The sequence below is a fragment of the Hemiscyllium ocellatum genome, chromosome 40, assembly GCF_020745735.1.
Source record: "Hemiscyllium ocellatum isolate sHemOce1 chromosome 40, sHemOce1.pat.X.cur, whole genome shotgun sequence".
Lineage (NCBI taxonomy): Eukaryota > Metazoa > Chordata > Chondrichthyes > Orectolobiformes > Hemiscylliidae > Hemiscyllium > Hemiscyllium ocellatum.
Window position 1 is genome coordinate 2,476,438 of NC_083440.1, and position 27,881 is coordinate 2,504,318.

A 27,881-nucleotide genomic window follows, 5' to 3' on the forward strand; every position below is an offset into this window, starting at 1 on the left:
GGTGTCTCTCAGTCCCCCCTCTCTCTCAGGAATATATCTGTACACTGACTGGTGTCTCTCAGTCCCCTCTCTCTCTCAGGGAGATATCTGTACACTGACTGGTGTCTCTCAGTTCCCCTTTTCTCTCCCAGGAAGATATCTGTACACTGACTGGTGTCACTCAGTCCCCTCTCTCTCTCTCTCAGGGAGATATCTGTACACTGACTGGTATCACTCAGTCCCCTCTCTCTCTCTCAGGGAGATATCTGTACACTGACTGGTGTCTCTCAGTCCCCTCCCTCTCTCTCTCTCTCAGGTAGATATCTGTATACTGACTGGTGTCTCTCAGTCCCCTCTCTCTCTCTCAGGGAGATATCTGTACACTGACTGCTGTCTCTCAGTCCCCTCCCTCTCTCTCTCTCTCAGGGAGATATCTGTACACTGACTGGTGTCACTCAGTCCCCCCTCTCTCTCTCAGGGAGTTATCTGTACACTGACTGGTGTCTCTCAGTCCCCTCTCTCTCTCTCAGGGAGATATCTGTACACTGACTGGTGTCTCTCAGTCCCCTCTCTCTCTCTCAGGGAGATATCTGTACACTGACTGGTGTCTCTCAGTCCCTCTCTCTCTCTCAGGGAGATATCTGTACACTGACTGGTGTCTCTCAGTCCCCTCTCTCTCTCAGGGAGATATCTGTACACTGACTGGTGTCTCTCAGTCCCCTCTCTCTCTCAGGGAGATATCTCTACACTGACTAGTGTCTCTCAGTTCCCCTTTTCTCTCTCAGGGAGATATCTGTACACTGACTGGTGTCTCTCAGTCCCCTCTCTCTATCTCAGGGAGATATCTGTACATTGACTGGTGTCTCTCAGTCCGCTGTCTCTCTCAGTGGGATATCTGTACACTGCCTGGTGTCTCTCAGTCCCCTCTCTCTCTCTCAGGGAGATATCTGTACACTGACTGGTGTCTCTCAGTTCCCCTTTTCTCTCTCAGGGAGATATCTGTACACTGCCTGGTATCTCTCAGACCCCCTTTCTCTCTCAGGGAGATATCTGTACATTGACTGGTGTCTCTCAGTCCACTCTCTCTCTCAGGGGGATATCTGTACACTAACTGGTGTCTCTCAGTCCCATCTCTCTCTCTCTCAGGGAGATATCTGTACACTGACTGGTGTTTCTCAGTTCCCTTTTTCTCTCTCAGGGAGATATCTGTACACTGACTGGTGTCTCCCAGTCCCCTCTCTCTCTCAGGGGGATATCTGTACACTGCCTGGTGTCTCTCAGTCCAATCTCTCTATCTCTCTCTCTCTCTCTCTCAGGGAGATATCTGTACACTGACTGGTGTCTCTCGGTTCCCCGTTTCTCTCTCAGGGAGATATCTTTACACTGACTGGTGTCTCTCAGTCCCTCTCTCTCTCTCAGGGAGATATCTGTACACTGACTCGTGTCTCTCAGTCCCCCCCATCTCTCTCTCTCACTCTCTCAGGGAGATATCTGTACACTGACTGGTGTCTCTCAGTCCCCTCTCTCTCTCTCTCTCTCAGGGAGATATCTGTACACTGACTGGTGTGTCTCAGTCTCTCTCTCTCTCTCTCTCTCTCTCTCAGGGAGATATCTGTACACTGACTGGTGTCTCTCAGTCCCCTCTCTCTCTCAGGGAGATATCTGTACACTGACTGGTGTCTCTCAGTCCCCTCTCTCTCTCTCAGGGAGATATCTGTACACTGACTGGTGTCACTCAGTCCCCCCTCTCTCTCTCAGGGAGATATCTGTACACTGACTGGTGTCTCTCAGTCCCCTCTCTCTCTCTCAGGGAGATATCTGTACACTGACTGGTGTCTCTCAGTCCCCTCTCTCTCTCTCAGGGAGATATCTGTACACTGACTGGTGTCTCTCAGTCCCCTCTCTCTCTCAGGGAGATATCTGTACACTGACTGGTGTCTCTTAGTCCCCCTCTCTCTCTCAGGGGGATATCTCTACACTGACTGGTGTCTCTCAGTCCCCCCTCTCTCTCTCAGGGAGATATCTGTACACTGACTGGTGTCTCTCAGTTCCCCCTCTCTCTCTCAGGGAGATATCTGTACACTGACTGGTGTCTCTCAGTTCCCCTTTTCTCTCTCAGGGAGATATCTGTACACTGACTGGTGTCTCTCAGTCCCCTCTCTCTCTCCGGGAGATATCTGTACACTGACTGGTGTCTCTCAGTCCCCTCTCTCTCTCAGGGAGATATCTGTACACTGACTGGTGTCTCTCAGTCCCCCCTCTCTCAGGGAGATATCTGTACACTGACTGGTGTCTCTCAGTCCCCTCTCTCTCTCAGGGAGATATCTGTACACTGACTGGTGTCTCTCAGTCCCCCCTCTCTCAGGGAGATATCTGAACACTGACTGGTGTCTCTCAGTCCCCTCTCTCTCTCAGGGAGATATCTGTACACTGACTGGTGTCTCTCAGTCCCCTCTCTCTCTCAGGGAGATATCTGTACACTGACTGGTGTCTCCCAGACCTCTCTCTCTCTCTCTCTCTATCTCAGGGAGATATCTGTACACTGACCGGTGTCTCTCAGTCCCCTCTCTATCAGTGTGGTGTCTGTACACTGACTGGTGTGTGTGTGTATGTGTGTGTGTTTCTCGCTGTCTGTCTGTCTCTGTGTGTGTTTGTGTGTGCGTTTCTCGCTGTCTGTCTGTCTGACTGTCTGTGTGTGCGTGTGTGTGTGTGTGGGGAGGGTTTGTGTTTCTCACTGTCTGTCTGACTGTGTTTGTGTGTGTGTGTCTGTGTGTGTGTTTTTTGCTGTCTATCTGTCTGACTGTCTGTGTGTGTGTGTGTGTGTGTGTGTGTGTTTCTCACTGTCTGTCTGACTGTCTGTGTGTGTGTGTGTGTTTCTTGCTGTCTGACTGTCTCTGTGTGTGTGTGTCTTTGTGTGTGTGTAAATGTATAATGCAGTGATTGTAATAACTGCTTGTCCTTTCAGGATCAGTGTATTTGACAGATTTGCCGTCAAACGTCAGCATCAATGTGATACCTACAGGTAGAGTGTGTGTGCCATCTCTCAGACAAACCCAGTCACGGGCTTGTGACAGGTCAATATTTTACCCGGGTTAGAGAGAGAGAGAAGGGAAATCAGCCAGGGTTCCTGCTCCTGATCACTGCCCAGTGATCCCTGGGTTAGAGAGAGAGGGGGGAAATCAGCCAGGGTTCCTGCTCCTGATCACTGCCCAGTGATCCCTGGGTTAGAGAGAGAGAGAGAGAGAGAGGGGAAATCAGCCAGGGTTCCTGCTCCTGATCACTGCCCAGTGATCCCTGGGTTAGAGAGAGAGAGAGAGGAAATCAGCCAGGGTTCCTGCTCCTGATCACTGTCCAGTGATTCCTGGGTTAGAGAGAGAGAGGGGAAATCAGCCAGGGTTCCTGCTCCTGATCACTGCCCAGTGATCCCTGGGTTAGAGAGAGAGAGAGAGGAAATCAGCCAGGGTTCCTGCTCCTGATCACTGCCCAGTGATCCCTGGGTTAGAGAGAGAGAGGGGGGAAATCAGCCAGGGTTCGTGCTCCTGATCACTGCCCAGTGATTCCTGGGTTAGAGAGAGAGGGGGGAAATCAGCCAGGGTTCCTGCTCCTGATCACTGCCCAGTGATCCCTGGGTTAGAGAGAGAGAGAGAGAGAGAGAGAGAGAGGGGAAATCAGCCAGGGTTCCTGCTCCTTCCAGTGTGGTGATGCTTCTGCTGTCGACCAGCTGTCCGTGATGCTCTGAGCTGCTGTGTGTCTGTGGGGGGTGTGGAGGTGGAGGAGGGGAGGGGAGGAGGTGCTGTGCAGCTGCTGGTGGGGGTTTTGACGGGCGGCGTTGGGGAGATGCGGGTGCGGTGTGCCAGGGTAGACCCTCAGACACTGACCTTCTCTCTCTCTCTCTGTGTCCCGTGTCCCTTGCAGAGTCCGGGGGCACCGATGGGTTCCCTCAGCGCGGTGAGAACGTCTTGCTGCTGGTCATCGCCCTCCTCGTGCTTCTGTTGGTCGCCCTGTGCGCCCTGTTTGCGGTCAGCTCCTACAAGATGAGGCGCAGGATGGGTGCGTTATCGGTCTTGCCAATCCTTCCCCATCGTCGCCCCAGCGCCCCGGCCCTTCCCACCTTTTTCCGCGATAGAGCTGATCCCGAAACAGTCCCGTCGCGCCAACCTCCAGTCCTGCAGCGTCACTAGCGTGTGCGCGTCCGTGAGCAAAAGCCGCGGGTGCCGGTAACCCAAGGCCGTAAGGCCGCGTTGTGATGTAGCGAACGTTGGCCGCTCCCGGGAACAGCCGGAGGGGACCACATCGCCCAGGAGTCTGTAAAAGCAGAGTGCCGGGGGAATTTGAGCGCAGAAAGCAGGGTCAAAGGCCAGATTCACCGCAGCGTGACGGAATAAGGGATCTGGGGGAGACCACCTCATCAATCCCTCAAAGTTACCACCCAAGCTGATTGGGTGGTTCAGAATTTAACTTGGTTGTCATGAGCAGGAGGGGGTTGAGCCCAATATTCCAAACGTGCCCTAACCAATGTCCTGTACAGACGCGAACAGACCAGAATTGTACACAATATACCAAACGTGACCTAACCAATGTCCTGTACAGACACGAACAGACCAGAATTGTACACAATATTCCACACGTGACCTAACCAATGTCCTGTACAGACACGAACAGACCAGAATTGTACACAATATTCCACACGTGACCTAACCAATGTCCTGTACAGACACGAACAGACCAGAATTGTACACAATATTCCACACGTGACCTAACCAATGTCCTGTACAGACACGAACAGACCAGAATTGCACACAATATTCCAAACGTGCCCTAACCAATGCCCTGTACAGCCACAACATGACCTCCCAACTCCTGTACTCAATACTCTGACCAATAAAGGAAAGCATACCAAACGCTGCCTTCACTATCCTATCTACCTGCGACTCCACTTTCAAGGAGCTATGAACCTGCACCCCAAGGTCTCTTTGTTCAGCAACACTCCCTCGGACCTTACCATTAAGTGTATAAGTCCCGCTAAGATTTGCTTTCCCAAAATGCAGCACCTCGCATTTATCTGAATTAAACTCCATCTGCCCCTTCTCAGCCCATTGGCCCATCTGCTCCAGATCCTGTTGTAATCTGAGGGAACCCTCTTCGCTGTCCACTACACCTCCAATTTTGGGGTCATCTGCAAACTTACTAACTGTCCCTCTTATGCTCGCATCCAAATCATTTATGTAAATGACAAAAAGTAGAGGGACCCAGCACTGATCCTTGTGGCACTCCCCTGGTCACAGGCCTCCAGTGATGTCACATCCCTGGGCACTATGGGACAATTTCCCATGGCCAATCCACCCTAACCTGCACATCCCTGGGACACTATGGGACAATTTCCCATGGCCAATCCCACCCTAACCTGCACATCCCTGGACACTATGGGACAATTCCCCATGGCCAATCCACCCTAACCTGCACATCCCTGGGCACTATGGGACAATTTCCCTTGGCCAATCCACCCTAACCTGCACATCCCTGGGCACTATGGGACAATTTCCCATGGCCAATCCACCCTAACCTGCACATCCCTGGGCACTATGGGACAATTTCCCATGGCCAATCCACCCTAACCTGCACATCCCTGGACTGTGGGAGGAAACCGGAGCACTGGGAGGAAACCCACGCAGACACGGTGCGGGGGACGAATGTGCAAACACCACACAGACAGTCACCCCCTGAGGGTAGGATCGAACCCGGGTCCCTGGCGCTGGGAGGCAGCAGTGCTGACCACTAAGTCGCTATGCCACCCCAACAGGCTGGTACGTGCTGAAAGATCCCTTAGAGCAAGGGGAAGTCTTTACCCATTTTACAACCCCTCAGGAGCTTAACCCTAGAGGCAGAGGTTACAGTGTGAGGATCATCCTCGGGTTTATTCGGGCTGTGTATTGGGGGGAAAGTGGGGCACGGCAGTGTTGATGGGCCAAATGGCCCACGCCTGCTCCCATTTCCTCCGTCAAGGTCGTTACCCGACGGGCGATGGCGATCGTGCCCCGTCGGCATTCTGCACAGACGGCGTTCTGCTCGGGAGAGGGGATGGGGAAGGTCGCCGTGGTGATGGGTTGGAACCTTTCCCTGGGAAACGTTGTCTCTAATGGCCACTCCATTCTCCGATTGCAGTGATGCAGTTCCGTCAGGCCAGTCACGGTGACGGGGACGTCGAGGGGAACGATTACAGGGAAATGACCCACACACCAGGTCTGAACCACGCCAAGCCTCCTGCACTGACTGGTACGCGCTGAAACATCCTTTAGATCATGGGCAAGTCTTCACCCACTTTACCCCAACCCCCTCCGAGAGCAGTCAATTCAAGCTCAACTCGAGAATCAGAGGTTACAGTCTGAGGAAACTCTTCAGGTTTATAAAACCACCAGGGTAGGGCATATAGACAAGGTCTTTTCCCCTTGGGGTGGGGGAGTCCAGAACTAGAGAGGCATAGGTTTAGGGTGAGAGGGGAAAGGGACCTAAGGGGTAACTTTTTCCCCCAGAGGGTGGTACGTGTATGGAACGAGCTGCCAGAGGAAGTGGTGGGGGCTGGTACAATGACAGCATTTAAAAGGTGGATGGGGACATGAATAGGAAGGGGTTAGAGGGAGATGGGCCAAGTGCTGGCACATGGGGCTAGATTAGGTTCGGATATCTGGGACAGCATGGACGGGTTGGGCCGAAGGGCCTGTTTCTGTGCTGTACATCTCTCTGACTCTAAATGGGATGAGATTAGGTTAGGATACCTGGGACATTGATCTGGGAGCATTGTGGGAGAGGATTCCATAACACCCCGGGGGTGGTGCGTTGTCGAGTTGGACAGGGTTCTGGGTGTCGGAGCGGGGTGCGTTCGGGGAGTCCTCTCATTTGAGCGTCCCCTCACGAAGGGGGACATCAGAAGATGACGTCGAACGGAATGGCCACTCATATCTTGTTGACCGCACTGTGCTGGTCAGTGCCGGAACTAATTCCGCTTCCCAAACCTTTCCTGATGACCCCCTCCACCTGTTTTGTCCGGTAAATATTTATCTTTGGGAGTTGTGACTCAGTCCACCGCGCCCATTGCAGGGTCAGGGATTGATTCCCAGATCACCACAGGTTGGTGAATACACAATCGTCCTTCATTGTGGTCTCCCTCAATCCTGCTGGGAATCAGGGTAGGCCGGGAATCCTCGGGTCATCAGCTCCCCGCTGACCGGCGGCTACTGCTCCTCATTGGCTCAAGCTAACACCACCAAATTTTGACTGACACTGTCAGGTCAGGGCATAGGCCTCACTGCACTGTAACGAAATGGCAACATGGTCTCCTGTCCCCAGTGACGGTCAGCACTGACCCTTCGACAGGGCCCGCTCCCTCAGCACTGACCCTCTGACAGGGCCCGCTCCCTCAGCACTGACCCTCCGACAGGGCCCGCTCCCTCAGCACTGACCCTCCGACAGTGCGGCACTCCCTCAGCACTGACCCTCCGACAGTGCCTACTCCCTCAGCACTGACCCTTCGACAGTGCAGCACTCCCTCAGCACTGACCCTCCGACAGTGCCCCCTCCCTCAGCACTGATCCTCCGACAGTGCCCACTCCCTGAGCACTGACCCTCCGACAGTGCCCACTCCCTCAGCACTGACCCTACGACAGTGCCCACTCCCTCAGCACGGACCCTCCGACAGTGCCCGCTCCCTCAGCACTGACCCTCTGACAGTGCAGCACTCCCTCAGCACTGACCCTCCGACAGGGCCCACTCCCTCAGCACTGACCCTCCGACAGTGCCCACTCCCTCAGCACTGACCCTACAACAGTGCAGCACTCCCTCAGCACTGACCCTCTGACAGTGCAGCACTCCCTCAGCACTGACCCTCCGACAGTGCCCACTCCCTCAGCACTGACCCTCCGACAGTGCCCGCTCCCTCAGCACTGACCCTCTGACAGTGCAGCACTCCCTCAGCACTGACCCTCCGACAGGGCCCACTCCCTCAGCACTGACCCTCCGACAGTGCCCACTCCCTCAGCACTGACCCTCTGACAGTGCAGCACTCCCTCAGCACTGACCCTCTGACAGTGCAGCACTCCCTCAGCACTGACCCTCCGACAGTGCCCACTCCCTCAGCACTGACCCTCCGACAGCGCCCACTCCCTCAGCACTGACCCTCCGACAGCGCCCACTCCCTCAGCACTGACCCTCCTGCACTTGTTGGATGTTGGAGAGGGTCCTATCTCTGGCTCCTCCTGTGAATGTTCCCGTTGGGCACGTGAACCCATCTCTCCTGTGCCCACTTTCTCTTGCAGTCCCGGCCCGGCCTGTAGGTGAGGCCGACTCTCTGGACGAAGACTACGAAGACTATGACAGCTTTGCGCCCCGTCCTGCCCTCCAGTTTTCCACCTTTCAGTGTAAGTTCGGAGCAGCGGGGTGGTGCTGGGCCGGAGAGGGGCGGGAGGGCAGCGGGGGGAATGGGCTGGAGGAGCTGGACGTCAGGAAAAGAGAGGGGGCGGGTGGTACCGGAATGGGAGCCCCTCAACGCTGGAGGGTGGTCTCCCGATGCCCGGTGGGAGTGATGGGGTCCTGAGCGAACAGGGGGCAGCATGTTACCCCTTCAGTCAGGGGTCCCTCCCTCTCTCTGAGGCACGGACGCCACATCAGCCCGGAGACCGGCTTGGGGCCGAGCTGACCCTCCGTCTGGCCGGTTGGCAGAGTCTCGGCACGGAGGAGCTGTGAGATCTCCCGTGCCCTCAGGGTATTGCTCTCCCTTCGCCCCCCCCCACTCCCCGCGCACGTTCCCCTTCCCTCCCCCTACGCCAGCTCTCCCTGACCTGAGAGTTGTACGGTCATAAAGATTTACAGCACCGAAACAGGCCCTTCATCCCAACCCGTCCATGCTGTCCCAGATATCCTAACCTAATCTAGTCCCATTTAGAGTCTGACAGATGTACAGCACGGAAACAGGCCCTTCGGCCCAACCCATCCATGCTGTCCCAGATATCCTAACCTAATCTAGTCCCATTTAGAGTCAGGGAGATGTACAGCACAGAAACAGACCCTTCGGCCCAACCCGTCCATGCTGTCCCAGATATCCTAACCTAATCTAGTCCCATTTAGAGTCAGGGAGATGTACAGCACAGAAACAGACCCTTCGGCCCAACCCGTCCATGCTGCCCCAGATATCCTAACCTAATCTAGTCCCATTTAGAGTCAGAGAGATGTACAGCACGGAAACAGGCCCTTCGGCCCAACCCGTCCATGCTGTCCCAGATATCCTAACCTAATCTAGTCCCATGTGCCAGCACTTGGCCCATCTCCCTCTAAACCCTTCCTATTCATGTCCCCATCCACCTTTTAAATGCTGTCATTGTACCAGCCCCCACCACTTCCTCTGGCAGCTCATTCCATACACGTACCAGCCTCTGGGGGAAAAAGTTACCCCTTAGGTCCCTTTCCCCTCTCACCCTAAACCTATGCCCCTCTAGTTCTGGACTCCCCCACCCCAGGGGAAAAGACTTTGTCTATTTACCCTCTCCATGCCCCTCATGGTTTTATAAACCTCTATAAGGTCACCCCTCAGCCTCCGACGCTCCAGGGAAAACAGCCCCAGCCTGTTCAGCCTCTCCCTGTAGCTCAGACCCTCCAACCCTGGCAACATCCTTGTAAATCTTTTCTGAACCCTTTCAAGTTTCACAACATCTTTCCGATAGGAAGGAGACCAGAATTGCACGCGATATTCCAACAGTGGCCTAACCAATGTCCTGTACAGCCACAACATGACCCTCCCAACTCCTGTACTCAATACTCTGACCAATAAAGGAAAGCATACCAAACGCTGCCTTCACTATCCTATCTACCTGCGACTCCACTTTCAAGGAGCTATGAACCTGCACTCCAAGGTCTCTTTGTTCAGCAACACTCCCTAGGACCTTACCATTAAGTGTATAAGTCCTGCTAAGATTTGCTTTCCCAAAATGCAGCACCTCACATTTATCTGAATTAAACTCCATCTGCCCCTTCTCAGCCCATTGGCCCATCTGGTCCAGATCCTGTTGTAATCTGAGGGAACCCTCTTCGCTGTCCACTACACCCTCCAATTTTGGGGTCATCTGCAAACTTACTAACTGTACCCCTAATGCTCGCATCCAAATCATTTATGGAAATGACAAAAAGCAGGCTGAATTGGGTTCAATCTCAATATCCGAATCATTTATCCCTCTTCAGTCTCCTGAGAGAACACAGAAAACTGCAGCACACCCTACGCTGCTTTGGTATCAGCAAGGTGTCTCAGTGGTTAGCACTGCTGTCTCCCAGCACCAGGGACCCGGGTTCAATCCCATCCACGGGAGGGTGACTGTGTGGAGTTTGCACATTATCCCCCCCACAGTCCAAAGATGAGCAGGCTAGGGTGGATTGGCCATGGGGAATTGTCCCATAGTGCCCAGGGATGTGCAGGTTAGGGTGGATTGGCCATGGGAAATTGTCCCATAGTGCCCAGGGATGTGCAGGTTATGGTGGGTTGGCCATGGGAAATTGTCCCATAGTGCCCAGGGATGTGCAGGTTAGGGTGGATTGGCCATGGGAAATTGTCCCATAGTGCCCAGGGATGTGCAGGTTAGGGTGGGTTGGCCATGGGAAATTGTCCCATAGTGCCCAGGGATGTGCAGGTTAGTGTGAATACAGAGTAAGGCGACCTTTACACTGTGCCCCCATCAAACACACCCAGGGATAGGGGTTAGATACAGAGTAAAACTCCCTCTGCCCTGCCAATGGTGAAGTGGGCAAATAGATGACCAATGACGTACAACTTGGGGAAGTGTGAGGTCATGGGCTTTTGGTTGGAAGATTTCGAGGGCCGGAATGTTTCCTAAACTCCAGAATCTGAAGTGGCGCGGCAGGTGGGAGTTGCAGTGCCGGATGGTATCAGGGAAAACCTGCTGGTTGAGTCAGGGGTTCGGAGCTGAAAATGTGTTGCTGGAAAAGCGCAGCAGGTCAGGCAGCATCCAAGGAGCAGGAGATTCGACGTTTCGGGCATAAGCCCTTCTTCAGGATTATGCCCGAAACGTCGAATCTCCTGCTCCTTGGATGCTGCCTGACCTGCTGCGCTTTTCCAGCAACACATTTTAAGCTCTGATCTCCAGCATCTGCAGTCCTCACTTTCCCCCTCAGGGGTTAGGAGGGCATACGCAGTGATGGCCATTTATTTTGAGAGGACGTCGAACTTAAAAAGAGGGACGTCCCTCTGAGGTTCTGTCATGTTCGGGTCGGCCCACATTTGGAGCATCGGGCGCAGTCTTGGGCCCCATCTCTCGGGGAGGATGGGCTGACCCTGGAGGGTGTTGACAGAAGGTTAACGCGAATGGTCAACAGGTTAACACGAGGAACGGGTGATGACTCTGGGTCGATACTCGATGGGGTTCAGGAGGATGAGGTTGGGGTGGGGTGGAGTATGAGTGAAACATACCGAATACTGAATGGCCTGGTCAGAATGGATGTTGGGCTGATGTTCCCCAGCGGTGGGAGAGACTCAGACCCAAGGGAACAGTCGCTGAGTAAGGGGAAGACCCTTTCGAACAGAGAGGAGGAGGAACTTAGATTTCTGAAGGAACAGATGAAAGAGCAAAGCAGAGAGAGAGAGAGAGAGAGAGAGAGAGGGGCATAGGTTTAGGGTGAGAGGGGAAAGGGACCTAAGGGGTAACGTTTTCCCCCAGAGGGTGGTACGTGTATGGAATGAGCTGCCAGAGGAAGTGGTGGGGGCTGGTACAATGACAGCATTTAAAAGGTGGATGGGGACATGAATAGGAAGGGGTTAGAGGGAGATGGGCCAAGTGCTGGCACATGGGACTAGATTAGGTTAGGATATCCGGGACAGCATGGACGGGTTGGGCTGAAGGGCCTGTTTCTGTGCTGTATATCTCTAAATGGGACTAGATTAGGTTAGGATATCTGGGACAGCATGGACGGGTTGGGCCGAATGGTCTGTTTCCGTGCTGTACATCTCTCCATGCTGTCCCAGATATCCTAACCTAATCTAGTCCCATTTAGAGTCAGAGAGATGTACAGCGCGGAAACAGGCCCTTCGGCCCAACCCCGTCCATGCTGTCCCAGATATCCTAACCTAATCTAGTCCCATTTAGAGATATACAGCATGGACACCCATGGCCACTTCCACCCAGGAGGACAAGGGGCAGCAGATACATGGGAACACCACCACCCCTCCACCTGCCCCCCCACTCAAGCAAGTTCACCTCACACGGGAATCTATCGGCCGTTCCTTCCGGGGTCAGGATCCTGGGATTCCCTCCCTCCCTCTGGGACATTGTGGGTCTACCCTCCAGCAGGTGGACTGTAGCTCACCCCCTAGACCCCACACTCTCAACGAAGCACAAATCTAGACCTCCCCACCAACGTTCCCAACCCAAAAATAGCTGGACAGGAGGCCCAGCGATGGTCCGTATCCACCAATATTTCATGGTGGGCCGCACACAGACGTGGAATCCCCTCTTACAGTGAAATAGTCCCGCGACAATCAGAGTTTTGGGAAAAACTCAGAGGTAACTCATCTGTCCTTTCCCGTACTGTTCCCCTCCCGCACAGATTCCGGGCATAGCCGGTCGCAACGGAGGAATCCTGGACCCACCACATTCCCAGAGATACAGACGGGGACCAGTGACAGAGGTGGGCGGTGTGGCCATTCAGTCTGCTCTCCATGCTTTCCCAGGATCCCCGGCGATGTCCCACAGTGGGTCAGACGGCACAGTGATACATGGGTGGGGGAGGATCAACATGGTCCAGGGGGGGTGGGCCAAAAGAGAACGAATCACAGGGAGGGAAGGGTGGGCCCTGATGGAGGAGGGAGGGTAACGGCCATAGGGGCTGGAGGGGGTTACAGAGATAGGGAGGGGGTGTAGGGGGTTACAGAGATAGGGAGGGGGTGTAGGGGCTGGAGGGGGTTACAGAGATAGGGAGGAGGTGTAGGGGCTGGAGGGGGTTACAGAGATAGGGAGGGGGTGTAGGGGCTGGAGGGGGTTACAGAGATAGGGAGGGGGTGTAGGGGCTGGAGGGGGTTACAGAGATAGGGAGGGGGTGTAGGGGCTGCAGGGGGTTACAGAGATAGGGAGGGGGTGTAGGGGCTGCAGGGGGTTACAGAGATAGGGAGGGGGTGTAGGGGCTGGAGGGGGTTACAGAGATAGGGAGGGGGTGTAGAGGGTTACAGAGATAGGGAGGGGGTGTAAGGGCTGGAGAGGGTTACAGAGATAGGGAGGGGGTTACAGAGATAGGGAGGGGGTGTAGAGGGTTACAGAGATAGGGAGGGGGTGTAGGGGCTGGAGGGGGTTACAGAGATAGGGAGGGGGTTACAGAGATAGGGAGGGGGTGCAGGGGCTGGAGGGGGTTACAGAGATAGGGAGGGGGTTACAGAGATAGGGAGGGGGTGTAAGGGCTGGAGGAGGAGGTTAGGGTAATCGACGGGGGTGGGGTGTGGGGGGAGGAAACTGAATGGAAAGGTTTAAACGAGAGGGTGAGAAGGTTAAATGTGAATCACGGACTAAGGTGTGAAATGTGATGGGACTGAAAGATCCAAGACGCCCATTCTATCCGAATCGAACCAGGCCCTGGGCCCTGCGAGCAGCGTCAGGAGGAGAATCCTGATCCCACCCTATGGGCCGTCCTGCGGTACCATTCTCTCGGACTGTGACCGTCACCCTCTTCGTGAAGGCTCCCACTCTGTGACCATTGAATGGCGGCCATTTTGTTTTCGGTCAACCCTGCAGGTCAGAGGTCAGAGGTGCCCTACCAGAGGTCCACGAACGACGCCAGCTCTTCGGAAGACGAGAGGTCGCAGGCAGCGTCTGCCAAGCCTGTGCGGAGAGCGTCCAAACCCAGATCGCAACGTGAGTGCCTTCCCTCGCTGACCCCGCACCTCAGGGCCCTTCCGCTCAGGAGGATGGCAGGGGGTCTCAGTGGTTAGCACTGCCGCCACCCAGCACCAGGGACCCGGGTGTGATCCCACTCTCAGGGAGCAGGGGGGTTGGGGGTGACTGTCTGTGTGGAGTTTGCACATTCTCACCCCATCTGAGTCTGCATGGGTTCACCCTCACAGTCCAACGATGTGCAGGTTAAGGTGGATTGGCCATGGGAAATTGTCCCATAGTGCCCAGGGATGTGCAGGTTAGGGTGGATTGGCCATGGGAAATTGTCCCATAGTGCCCAGGGATGTGCAGGTTAGGGTGGGATTGGTCATGGGAAATTGTCCCATAGTGTCCAGGGATGTGCAGGTTAGGGTGGGATTGGTCATGGGAAATTGTCCCATAGTGTCCAGGGATGTGCAGGTTAGGGTGGGATTGGCCATGGGAAATTGTCCCATAGTGCCCAGGGATGTGCAGGTTAGGGTGGATTGGCCATGGGAAATTGTCCCATAGTGACCAGCGATGTGCAGGTTAGGGTGGGATTGGCCATGGGAAATTGTCCCATAGTGCCCAGGGATGTGCAGGTTAGGGTGGATTGGCCATGGGAAATTGTCCCATAGTGCCCAGGGATGTGCAGGTTAGGGTGGATTGGCCATGGGAAATTGTCGCATAGTGCCCAGGGATGTGCAGGTTAGGGTGGATTGGCCATGGGAAATTGTCCCATAGTGACCAGCGATGTGCAGGTTAGGGTGGATTGGCCATGGGAAATTGTCGCATAGTGCCCAGGGATGTGCAGGTTAGGGTGGATTGGCCATGGGAAATTGTCCCATAGGGACCAGCGATGTGCAGGTTAGGGTGGATTGACCATGGGAAATTGTCGCATAGTGCCCAGGGATGTGCAGGTTAGGGTGGATTGGCCATGGGAAATTGTCGCATAGTGCCCAGGGATGTGCAGGTTAGGGTGGATTGGCCATGGGAAATTGTCCCATAGTGACCAGCGATGTGCAGGTTAGGGTGGATTGGCCATGGGAAATTGTCCCATAGTGACCAGCGATGTGCAGGTTAGGGTGGATTGGCCATGGGAAATTGTCCCATAGTGCCCAGGGATGTGCAGGTTAGGGTGGATTGGCCATGGGAAATTGTCCCATAGTGACCAGCGATGTGCAGGTTAGGGTGGATTGGCCATGGGGAATACACGGTAACCAGGAGATGTTTCGGGTTGCACATCTGGGTGGGAGGGTTGCTCCTGACACAATGGGATGAATGGTCTCTCTGCACTGCATGGATTTTGCGATCCCAAAGATCCTGTGTGCCTCAGACTGGCTAATTACCCTCATTTCCCAGCACTCTCTCTCAGTCAGATAAAAGCGATGTAACGAATGACCATCCCTCAGCAGGCTCACATCTCCCTCACTACCCACTTCCCTCGAATTTCCAGATCCCTGCTCTGCAACACCCCCACATTCAATGGAACGTTCCTCTCTTCAAATGACCCTGGTCTTCCCCCACCTCAGGACCAGGACAACGTCTTTTCAGTCTAACCTTACCTTCACCTCATCGCACTGTCATCAAATCTCCCTGTCCCTCCTCCTTCCCTCATCATTCTCCATCCCCACCCAACTCTCGGATCTCTCGAAATTTTGACAGATTCTACACCCCACCCAATACAGTATTCCCTCACAATGACAACACCCCACCCTCACCATTCTACACCCCCTCCCTATCTCTGTAACCCCCTCCAGCCCCTACACCCCCTCCCTATCTCTGTAAGCCCCTACACCCCCTCCCTATCTCTGTAACCCCCTCCAGCCCCTACACTCCCTCCTTATCTCTGTAACCCCCTCCAGCCCCTACACCCCCTCCCTATCTCTGTAACCCCCTCCAGCCCCTACACCCCATCCCTATCTCTGTAACCCCCACCAGACCCTACACCCCCTCCCTATCTCTGTAAGCCCTTACACCCCCTCCCTATCTCTGTAACCCCCTCCAGCCCCTACACCCCCTCCTTATCTCTGTAACCCGCTCCAGCCCCTACACCCCATCCCTATCTCTGTAACCCCCACCAGCCCCTACACCCCCTCCCTATCTCTGTAACCCCCTCCAGCCCCTACACCCCCTCCTTATCTCTATAACCCCCTCCAGCCTCTACACCCCCTCCCTATCTCTGTAACCCCTTACACTCCCTCCCTATCTCTGTAACCCCCGCCAGCCCCTACACCCCCTCCCTATCTCTGTAACCCCCTACACCCCCTCCCTATCTCTGTAACCCCCTCCAGCCCCTACACCCCCTCCCTATCTCTGTAACCCCTTACACCCCCTCCCTATCTCTGTAACCCCCTCCAGCCCCTACACCCCCTCCCTATCTCTGTAACCCCCTACACCCCCTCCCTATCTCTGTAACCCCCTCCAGCCCCTACACCCCCTCCCTATCTCTGTAACCCCCTCCAGCCCCTACACCCCCTCCCTATCTCTGTAACCCCCTCCAGCACCTACACCCCCTCCCTATCTCTGTAACCCCTTACACCCCCTCCCTATCTCTGTAACCCCCTCCAGCCCCTACACCCCCTCCCTATCTCTGTAACCCCCTACACCCCCTCCCTATCTCTGTAACCCCCTCCAGCCCCTACACCCCCTCCCTATCTCTGTAACCCCCTCCAGCCCCTACACCCCCACCCTATCTCTGTAACCCCCTACACCCCCTCCCTATCTCTGTAACCCCCTCCAGCCCCTACACCCCCTCCCTATCTCTGTAACCCCCTACACCCCCTCCCTATCTCTGTAATCCCTCCAGCCCATACTCCCCCTCCCTATCTCTGTAACCCCCTCCAGCCCCTACACCCCCTACATGGGGGACATTTAAAATGTCATATAGTCAGAGAGATGTACAGCACGGAAACAGACCCTTCGGCCCAACCCGTCCATGCTGTCCCAGATATCCTAACCTAATCTAGACCCATGTGCCAGCACTTGGCCCATCTCCCTCTAAACCCTTCCTATTCATGTCCCCATCCACCTTTTAAATGCTGTCATTGTACCAGCCCCCACCAGTTCCTCTGGCAGCTCATTCCATACACGCACCACCCTCTGGGGGAAAAAGTTACCCCTTAGGTCCCTTTCCCCTCTCACCCTAAACCTATGCCCCCCTAGTTCTGGACTCCCCCCACCCCAGGGGGAAAAGACTTTGCCTATTTACCCTATCCATGCCCCTCATGGTTTTATAAACCTCTATAAGGTCACCCCTCAGCCTCCGACACTCCAGGGAAAACAGCCCCAGCCTGTTCAGCCTCTCCCTGTAGCTCAGACCCTCCAACCCTGGCAACATCCTTGTAAATCTTTTCTGAACCCTTTCAAGTTTCACAACATCTTTCCGATAGGAAGGAGACCAGAATTGCACGCGATATTCCAACAGTGGCCTAACCAATGTCCTGTACAGCCGCAACATGACCCTCCCAGCTCCTGTACTCAATACTCTGACCGATAAAGGAAAGCATACCAAACGCTGCCTTCACTATCCTATCTACCTGCGACCGAATGAATAGGGAGGGGACACAGGGACAGACGTGGGTACCGCAGGTGCTGGAGATCAGAGACGAGGTTAGAGTGTGGTGCTGGAAAAGCGCAGCAGGTCAAGACGCATCCGAGAACCAGGAAGATGGACGCATTGGGCACAAGCCCTTCATCAGGATTGGCCATGGGAAATTGTCCCATAGTGTCCCAGGGATGTGCAGGTTGGTCAGGAATGGCTGATGAAGGGCTTTCGCCTGAAGCGTCAATTCTCCTGCCCCTTGGACGCTGCCTGACCTGCTGTGCTTTTCCAGCACCACTCTAATCTTGCGGGACACAGAGAGGACAGAAGGCTGGTGTTTCAGTTTGGCTGGGGGGGATGAGGGCCAGCACAGGCTTGGAAAGGCCAAACGGCCTGTTCCTGCGCTGCAGCTCTCTCTCTTGCTCTCGAGCCTGGGCAACAGGCTCAGCTCAGAGTCAGGACACACCCTGCTGTAGGCTGTGGGAAGGTGGGCGAGAGGTGCCGTTCGATGGAGAGCGGGGATTGTCAGGGAAGGGGCTAGGCCGGAGGGGCCGAAGGTGCTCCTGGCCACCCTCTGACGGTTGCGTCTTGCGCCCCTAGGCTGGAAGAAAGAGCAGGCGGTGTCCGCACAGTCAGCAGAGAGTTCGAGCACTTCTTCCTGTGAGTGGTACGAGAACACCAAACCCGTGCAGAGAGAGACCCAGCCACAGGCAACACTCCTGGGTAAGGGGGAATCCAGGGCCAGGACAGAGACACAGAGCACACGGAGGGTCCGAGGGAGGGGGAATCACATCAGCATAGACACAGGCAGTGACACGGGGGGAGAGGGGTTACTGAGGGACAGTGTGAGGGAGCTGGATTAACATCAGTACAGATACAGTCAGTAACACAGGGCGCTGGGGGGGGAGAGGGGTTACTGAGGGACAGTGTGAGGGAGCTGGATTAACATCAGTACAGATACAGTCAGTAACACAGGGCCTTGGGGGGGAGAGGGGTTACTGAGTGACAGTGTGAGGGAGCTGGATTAACATCAGTACAGATACAGTCAGTAACACAGGGCCCTGGGAGGGAGAGGGGTTACTGAGTGACAGTGTGAGGGAGCTGGATTAACATCAGTACAGATACAGTCAGTAACACAGGGCCCTGGGGGGAGAGGGGTTACTGAGGGACAGTGTGAGGGAGCTGGATTAACATCAGTAGGGATACAGTCAGTAACACAGGGCCCTGGGGGGGAGAGGGGTTACTGAGTGACAGTGTGAGGGAGCTGGATTAACATCAGTACAGATACAGTCAGTAACACAGGGCCCTGGGGGGGAGAGGGGTTACTGAGGGACAGTGTGAGGGAGCTGGATTAACATCAGTAGGGATACAGTCAGTAACACAGGGCCCTGGGGGGGAGAGGGGTTACTGAGGGACAGTGTGAGGGAGCTGGATTAACATCAGTACAGATACAGTCCGTAACACAGGGCCCTGGGGGGGAGAGGGGTTACTGAGTGACAGTGTGAGGGAGCTGGATTAACATCAGTACAGATACAGTCAGTAACACAGGGCACTGGGGGGGAGAGGGGTTACTGAGTGACAGTGTGAGGGAGCTGGATTAACATCAGTAGGGATACAGTCAGTAACACAGGGCCCTGGGGGGGTGAAGAGAGAGATTATATCCACATCATATATCATTTGCGATGCTCATTTTAACAATAATGATCAGTTGTCCCACAGCAAAATGACTTTCAGAGTTCCACCAGCACCCTTCCTCTTGAAGAATACGAGAATGTGACGGGTACCCCACAGAATGTTCCGGAACAGGCTGTCCTGGAAGGTATGATGTTAAAAGACTAGTTTTCCCACCCACATCTAACAGATCACTTCACCATTTCCCTGCTCACTCAGCACAGATCACAGAACTGGCAGCAACAACACCTCTGCATTTATATAACACCTTTGTAGCATTACGTTTCTTCATATACCTCACAGGCTCATGGCATGTAAACAGCGCCCCAGGTAGGGAAGAGATGGAGGGTTTCTTAGGGACTCGAGGGGGTTACAGAGATAGGGAGGGGGTGTAGGGGGTTACAGAGATAGGGAGCGGGTGTAGGGGCTGGAGGGGGTGACAGAGATAGGGAGGGGGTGTCGGGGGTGGAGGGGGTCACAGAGATAGGGAGGGGGTGTAGGGGCTGGAGGGGGTTACAGAGATAGGGAGGGGGTGTAGGGGCTGGAGGGGGTGACAGAGATAGGGAGGGGGTGTCGGGGGTGGAGGGGGTCACAGAGATAGGGAGGGGGTGTAGGGGCTGGAGGGGGTGACAGAGATAGGGAGGGGGTGTCGGGGGTGGAGGGGGTCACAGAGATAGGGAGGGGCTGTAGGGGATGACAGTGATAGGGAGTGGAATGCAGCCTCGATCCCTGTGACGTCCCTGAACCGTGAGCCAGTTTGGGACGATGAGTTGAGGAAGGACAGACCTTCCCTGTTAGTGTTTGGATTCCGGGAACAGGGATCTGCACTAATCAAATGGGAATGACAGTGATGCTGACTTCAGGGACAGGACAATTATTCCAAGGTGTCTCAGTGATTAGCACCACAGTCTCCCAGCCCCAGGGACCCGGGTTCGATCCCACCCACGTGGGGGCGGGCCACTGTCTGGGTGGAGTTTGTGCATTCTCCCCCCACCCCTGTGTCTGCATGGGATTGCTCCAGGTGATCCGGTTTCCTCCCACAGTCCAAAGATGTGCAGATCAGGGAGAATTAGCCATGGGAAATTGTCCCATAGTGCCCAGGGATGTGCAGGTTAGGATGGATTGGCCATGGGGAATTGTCCCATAGTGCCCAGGGATGTGCAGGTTAGGGTGGGATTGGCCATGGGAAATTGTCCCATCGTGCCCAGGGATGTACAGGTTAGGGTGGGATTGGCCATGGGAAATTGTCCCATAGTGCCCAGGGATGTACAGGTTAGGGTGGATTGGCCATGAGAAATTGTCCCATAGTGTCCCAGGGATGTACAGGTTAGGGTGGGATTGGCCATGGGAAATTGTCCCATAGTGCCCAGGGATGTGCAGGTTAGGGTGGGATTGGCCATGGGAAATTGTCCCATAGTGCCCAGGGATGTGCAGGTTAGGATGGATTGGCCATGGGAAACTGTCCCATAGTGCCCAGGGATGTACAGGTTAGGGTGGGATTGGCCATGGGAAATTGTCCCATAGAGTCCCAGGGATGTACAGGTTAGGGTGGGATTGGCCATGGGAAATTGTCCCATCGTGCCCAGGGATGTACAGGTTAGGGTGGATTGGCCATGGGAAATTGTCCCATAGTGTCCCAGGGATGTGCAGGTTAGGGTGGGATTGGCCATGGGAAATTGTCCCATAGTGCCCAGGGATGTGCAGGTTAGGATGGATTGGCCATGGGAAATTGTCCCATAGTGTCCCAGGGATGTACAGGTTAGGGTGGGATTGGCCATGGGAAATTGTCCCATAGTGCCCAGGGATGTGCAGGTTAGGGTGGGATTGGCCATGGGAAATTGTCCCATAGTGCCCAGGGATGTGCAGGTTAGGATGGATTGGCCATGGGAAACTGTCCCATAGTGCCCAGGGATGTGCAGGTTAGGATGGATTGGCCGTGGGAAATTGTCCCATAGTGCCCAGGGATGTGCAGGTTCGGGTGGATTGGCCATGGGAAATTGTCCCATAGTGCCCAGGGATGTGCAGATTAGGGTGGATTGGCCATGGGAAATTGTCCCATAGTGCCCAGGGATGTGCAGGTTAGGGTGGATTGGCCATGGGAAATTGTCCCATAGTGCCCAGGGATGTGCGGGTTAGGGTGGATTGGCCACAGGAAATTGTCCCATAGTGCCCAGGGATGTGTAGGTTAGGGTGGATTGGCCATGGGAAATTGTCCCATAGTGCCCAGGGATGTGCGGGTTAGGGTGGATTGGCCATGGGAAATTGTCCCATAGTGCCCAGAGATGTGCAGGTGAGGGCGGATTGGCCATGGGAAACTGTCCCATAGTGCCCAGGGATGTGCAGGTTAGGGTGGATTGGCCATGAGAAATTGTCCCATAGTGCCCAGGGATGTGCAGGTTAGGATGGATTGGCCATTGGAAATTGTCCAATAGTATCCAGGGATGTGCAGGTTAGGGTGGGATTGGCCATGGGAAATTGTCCCATAGTGTCCAGGGATGTGCAGGTTCGGGTGGATTGGCCATGGGAAATTGTCCCATAGTGCCCAGGGATGTGCAGGTGAGGGTGGGATTGGCCGTGGGAAATTGTCCCATAGTGCCCAGGGATGTGCAGGTTAGGGTGGATTGGCCATGGGAAATTGTCCCATAGTGCCCAGGGATGTGCAGGTTAGGGTGGATTGGCCATGGGAAATTGTCCCATAGTGCCCAGGGATGTGCAGGTTAGGGTGGGTTGGCCATGGGAAATTGTCCCATAGTGCCCAGGGATGTGCAGGGTCGGGGTTATTGTATTGTAACAACGTTGAGGAATGGTTTTGGGTGGAATCCTCTCTCCTGGGTCTGTGTGGACGTGTTGGGCCTGTTTCCCCACTGTGGGAATCCTCTGGCGGCCAGACTTGTGTTTTTGGGCACATTCCTGTCCGTTCGGATCAGTGTTCATGATGCATCGTGTACGGCCGGACATCGCTGAGCCGGTCCTGGCTTTGATGTCTCGGATGGGAATTGCGATTCAGAGAATGAAAGTTATCCCACTGACCAGATGTGTCCCTGCATTTGATCACTTAACTCACCGCAACGTTTCTCTGTGCATTTGTGTATCGCCGGTTCCAGCAGCCAGTGAAGCAGCCAGACAGCCCTGCGAGGACTCGTCGGAGAATGACTACGACGATATCGGGACCTACTTCACCAGCTGAGTCTCCCTCGAGGTAGGGGCAACAGCTCAGAGACAGTGCACACACCGGGGTCAGTGCTGAGGGAGTGGGCACTGTCGGGGGTCAGTGCTGAGGGAGTGGGCACTGTCGGATGGTCAGTGCTGAGGGAGCGGGCACTGTCGGAGGGTCAGTGTTGAGGGAGTGGGCTGTATCGGAGCGTCAGTGCTGAGGGAGTGGGCACTGTCGGATGGTCAGTGCTGAGGGAGCGGGCACTGTCGGAGGGTCAGTGCTGAGGGAGTGGGCTGTATCGGAGCGTCAGTGCTGAGGGGGTGGGCACTGTCGGAGGGTCAGTGCTGAGGGAGTGGGCACTGTCGGAGGGTCAGTGCTGAGGGAGTGGGCACTGTCGGAGGGTCAGTGCTGAGGGAGCGGGCACTGTCGGAGGGTCAGTGCTGAGGGAGTGGGCACTGTCGGAGGGTCAGTGCTGATGGAGTGGGCACTGTCGGAGGGTCAGTGCTGAGGGAGCGGGCACTCACAGTGTGATTTGATTAACACAGCGTTCCTTTTGCTCCTTCAGGTTGTGAAGATGCCCTTCAGAGGGGGCTGAAGATTTTCCCTTTGGAGCCTGACCTCTCCCTCGTTCCGATATCAGGAACGATCTGACCAGACGCTGTGTCCACCAGTTCCTGGCTCCGTCCCAAGTGGGCACTGTGCCTTCACTGTCCGTCTGCGAAACGCCACACTCGTGTACCCACCTATCCCTCCCAGGAATCGATCAACACCATTCTCCGTCACGCCCACTTCTCCCTCTCTCATCTGTCTCTTGAATGATGCCAGCATGCTCTGCCCCTCTCTCTCTTTCTCTCTCACAAGCACGCTGCACCCATACACCCAAACCTCTCGTCTCAGGTCAGGAAACCCATAAACAATACTCAATATGAACTTCGGAAGTTGTTAGTGCCAGAATGGAATGGTTCTGAGTTATTTCTGATACCTGGGCTGTGAGGATGATAATCCAGCTCCCTCACACTGTCCCTCAGTAATCCCTCTCCCTCCCAGGGCCCTGTGTTACTGACTGTATCTGTACTGATGTTAATCCAGCTCCCTCACACTGTCCCTCAGTAATCCCTCTCCCTCCCAGGGCCCTGTGTTACTGACTGTATCTGTACTGATGTTAATCCAGCTCCCTCACACTGTCACTCAGTAACCCCTCTCCCCACCCCAGGGCCCTGTGTTACTGACTGTATCCCAACTGATGTTAATCCCGCTCCCTCACACTGTCACTCAGTAACCCCTCTCCCCGCCAGGGCCCTGTGTTACTGACTGTATCTGTACTGATGTTAATCCAGCTCCCTCACACTGTCACTCAGTAACCCCTCTCCCCCCCAGTGCCCTGTGTTACTGACTGTATCCCAACTGATGTTAATCCCGCTCCCTCACACTGTCCCTCAGTAACCCCTCTCCCCCCCCCAGGGCCCTGTGTTACTGACTGTATCTGTACTGATATTAATCCAGCTCCCTCACACTGTCCCTCAGTAACCCCTCTCCCCCCCAGGGCCCTGTGTTACTGACTGTATCTGTACTGATGTTAATCCAGCTCCCTCACACTGTCACTCAGTAACCCCCCTCCCCCCCAGGGCCCTGTGTTACTGACTGTATCTGTACTGATGTTAATCCAGCTCCCTCACACTGTCACTCAGTAACCCCTCTCCCCCCCAGTGCCCTGTGTTACTGACTGTATCTGTACTGATGTTAATCCAGCTCCCTCACACTGTCACTCAGTAACCCCTCTCCCCCCCAGGGCCCTGTGTTACGGACTGTATCTGTACTGATGTTAATCCAGCTCCCTCACACTGTCCCTCAGTAACCCCTCTCCCCCCCAGGGCCCTGTGTTACTGACTGTATCCCTACTGATGTTAATCCAGCTCCCTCACACTGTCCCTCAGTAACCCCTCTCCCCCCCAGGGCCCTGTGTTACTGACTGTATCTGTACTGATGTTAATCCAGCTCCCTCACACTGTCACTCAGTAACCCCTCTCCCCCCCAGTGCCCTGTGTTACTGACTGTATCCCTACTGATGTTAATCCAGCTCCCTCACCCTGTCCCTCAGACATAGTTTCGTGTTCATTTGCTGAAGATATACTGACTAGTTGCTTATAGAGTCATGAAGTACAGCACTGAAACAGACCCTTCGGTCCAACCCATCCATGCTATCCCAGATATCCCAACCCAATCTAGTTCCACCTGACAGCACCCGGCCCATATCCCTCCAAACCCTTCCTATTCATACGCCCACCCAAATGCCTCTTAAATGCTGTCATTGTACCAGCCCCCACCACTTCCTCTGGCAGCTCATCCCATACACGTACCACCCTCTGTGTGAAAAAGTTGCCCCTTAGATCTCTTGTATATCTTTCCCCTCTCACCCTAAACCTATGCCCCTCTAGTTCTGGACTCCCCCACCCCAGGGGGAAAAGACTTTGTCTATTTACCCTATCCATGCCCCTCATGGTTTTATAAACCTCTATAAGGTCACCCCTCAGCCTCCGACGCTCCAGGGAAAACAGCCCCAGCCTGTTCAGCCTCTCCCTGTAGCTCAGACCCTCCAACCCCGGCAATGTCCTTGTAAATCTTTTCTGAACCCTTTCAAGTTTCACAACATCTTTCCGATAGGATGGAGACCAGATTCCGATCGTCAATTGACATCATTTAATTGTTGGGCTGACTCACAGTGTCACATTTCCAAAACACTTTGTGTTTTGTACTGAGAATATTCAGCGATGGAATGTAACTTGTTTGTATTCTGCGTACATTGATGTGCAGCCTGTATGTGGGCTGAAATGTTGGGATACAACATCTTTATTTTTAATCACATTAGTAAAACTTTCACGTCGTTAACGCGCTGGTGTTTAAGATCTGCTTTTGTCTGCTGGTCTGGGGGGTTGGAACAGAGCTCCGGATGGATGTTCTAACAGCGTTGATCAGGCTAAGGGTCTCTCGCAAGGGGACCACACGATGGATGTGAAGGGGGTTTCCAGAGGATTCCAGGAAACATTAGGATCACGGGAATCCCGTATGGGCTGCCTGAGAGACACGTATACTCTGTGAGTCACAGACAGGCTAAACTGGTCCATGCCGTCAAAAATGCCCATCCAAGCTGATCCCATGAAAGAACCCTTTCCTACCCATGTATTTGTGGCGATAGGGGCTTTACGAAACCATTTTCAAATCAAACCCTGCTCATGGAATCATAGACTCCCCGGCAGTGTGGAAACACGGCCATTCGGCCCCATCAAGTCCCCTCTGAGGTAACCCTACTGACGGAGGTTGGAGTCCAGTGCGGACTTTGGGAACAAAACCTGGGAGGAAACCTGACCAAAAGGATCAGGTCCTGAAGGAACATGGTAAAGAGCAAGGCAGGAGGAGAGAGAGGGGCACAGGTTTAGGGTAAGGGGGGAAAGGGACCGAAGGGGCAACGTTTTCCCCCAGAGGGTGGTACGTGTATGGGATGAGCTGCCAGAGGAAGTGGTGGGGGCTGGTACAATGACAGCATTTAAAAGGTGGATGGGGACATGAATAGGAAGGGGTTAGAGGGGGATGGGCCAAGTGCTGGCACATGGGACTAGATTAGGTTAGGATATCTGGGACAGCATGGACGGGTTGGGCTGAAGGGTCTGTTTCTGTGCTGTACGTTTCTCTGACTCTAAATGGGACTAGATTAGGTTAGGATATCTGGGACAGCATGGACAGGGTGGTCTGAAGGGCCTGTTTCTGTGCTGTACATCTCTCTGACTCTAAATGGGATTAGATTGGGTTAGGATATCTGGGACGGAGTTGGGCCGAAGGGCCTGTTTCTGTGCTGTACGTCTCTCTGACTCTAACTGGGACTAGATTGGGTTAGGATATCTGGGACGGAGTTGGGCCGAAGGGCCTGTTTCTGTGCTGTACGTCTCTCTGACTCTAACTGGGACTAGATTGGGTTAGGATATCTGGGACGGAGTTGGGCCGAAGGGCCTGTTTCTGTGCTGTACGTCTCTCTGACTCTAACTGGGACTAGATTGGGTTAGGATATCTGGGACGGAGTTGGGCCGAAGGGCCTGGTTCCGTGCCGTACGTCTCTCTGACCCGAAGTGCCCGGCGATGTTTGCGAGTGCCGTGTGGTTGCGCTAAGCCTTTGAATGTTGGAGGGTGCAGACCAAGGGGAGCAGGAGATCTCCCACCCCTCCCCACCTCGCCCTCGAGACGTAACAAAGTGGGTGTGGGACTTTGAACTCCGTCACGCGATCCCCGGGGGGCCTGGGGGTGAGGGTGGGGGGGGGTGAGGGGAGGGTGGGGGGGGGGGAAGTGTTATTTTCAGCCTGCGATCTGGGTCACCACGTAACACACCTAACCGCAGCTGCAGGATGTGGATTGAGGTGTCGCTCTATTGTTTCCATTGTGTTGGCTCCTCTATCGCTCGCGTGGAGAGTCTGCACCCACCCTCTTGGGGCTTTGGGGGAGGGGGAGTGTCGGTGTCGCGCTGAGCTCACTTGTCAACAACCAAGCAGTGAGGCCACTCGGCCCTTCCAACGCCAGCCAGCTGGAGCGTCAATCCAGGGAATGCCTGGGTTCCACGGCCGCGGGGGAATATGAATTCCTTCCAAAGCTGATGACCATTGCTGGGAAGCCCCCGGAGAACTGCCCTCCTCATCCGGTCCGGCCCTCCACGTGACTCCAGGCCCCCCAGCAAATGGGGTGAATTCTCAACTGCTCCCCCACCGGAGCAATTCGGGAAGGACAATAACTAGGACCTCAGCGACGCCCTCATCTCGCGAACGAATTAAGATCAAGTCCGGGTCGGTGTTTATGAGTGAGTCCATCCTCCTCCCAGGAGGGTCTCGGACTGCACAGAAACAGACCCTTCGGCCCAACCCGTCCATGCTGGCCCTTTCTCCTGAACTGAGCTGGTCCCATTTGGCCCATATTCCCCCAGAAACCCTTCCACTCCGTGCGCCCATCTTTTCAACGTTGGAATGATGTTCCCCTCTCCCCCTTGATTCCCTTTTCCAGTCTGGGCACTATGGGACAATTCCCCATGGCCAATCCACCCTAACCTGCACATCCCTGGACACTATGGGACAATTTCCCATGGCCAATCCACCCTAACCTGCACACCCCTGGGCACTATGGGACAATTCCCCATGGCCAATCCACCCTAACCTGCACATCCCTGGGCACTATGGGACAATTCCCCATGGCCAATCCACCCTAACCTGCACATCCCTGGGCACGATGGGACAATTCCCCATGGCCAATCCACCCTAACCTGCACATCCCTGGGCACTATGGGACAATTCCCCATGGCCAATCCACCCTAACCTGCACATCCCTGGGCACTATGGGACAATTCCCCATGGCCAATCCACCCTAACCTGCACATCCCTGGGCACTATGGGACAATTTCCCATGGCCAACCCACCCTAACCTGCACATCCCTGGGCACTATGGGACAATTTCCCATGGCCAATCCACCCTAACCTGCACATCCCTGGGCACTATGGGACAATTTCCCATGGCCAATCCACCCTAACCTGCACATCCCTGGACTCTGGGAGGAAACCGGAGCACTCAGACGAAACCCACGCAGACATGGGGGAAGGGGTAGTGGGGAGCGGGG

At 54.8% G+C, this 27,881-nt stretch overlaps 1 protein-coding gene across 10 annotated transcripts in view; it reads left to right on the forward strand.

Moving 5' to 3' along the window:
- Positions 1–25,123, forward strand: part of LOC132834547 (deleted in malignant brain tumors 1 protein-like) — an 81,110-nt gene extending 55,987 nt beyond the window's left edge. For 2 of the 10 annotated variants that reach the window (XM_060853487.1, XM_060853482.1), the window contains exons 7-16: positions 2,945–3,001; positions 3,895–4,029; positions 6,142–6,252; positions 8,289–8,390; positions 12,577–12,657; positions 13,752–13,871; positions 18,013–18,135; positions 19,121–19,231; positions 22,188–22,282; positions 22,803–25,123. In XM_060853487.1, coding sequence (XP_060709470.1) covers positions 2,945–3,001; positions 3,895–4,029; positions 6,142–6,252; positions 8,289–8,390; positions 12,577–12,657; positions 13,752–13,871; positions 18,013–18,135; positions 19,121–19,231; positions 22,188–22,270 — 923 coding nt within the window. In that variant the 3' untranslated portion in view covers positions 22,271–22,282; positions 22,803–25,123. The remainder of the gene's footprint in view (positions 1–2,944; positions 3,002–3,894; positions 4,030–6,141; positions 6,253–8,288; positions 8,391–12,576; positions 12,658–13,751; positions 13,872–18,012; positions 18,136–19,120; positions 19,232–22,187; positions 22,283–22,802) is intronic. The other 8 variants (XM_060853483.1, XM_060853480.1, XM_060853485.1 and 5 more) reach the window with 8 other exon arrangements.
- Positions 25,124–27,881: the final 2,758 nt, after the last annotated feature.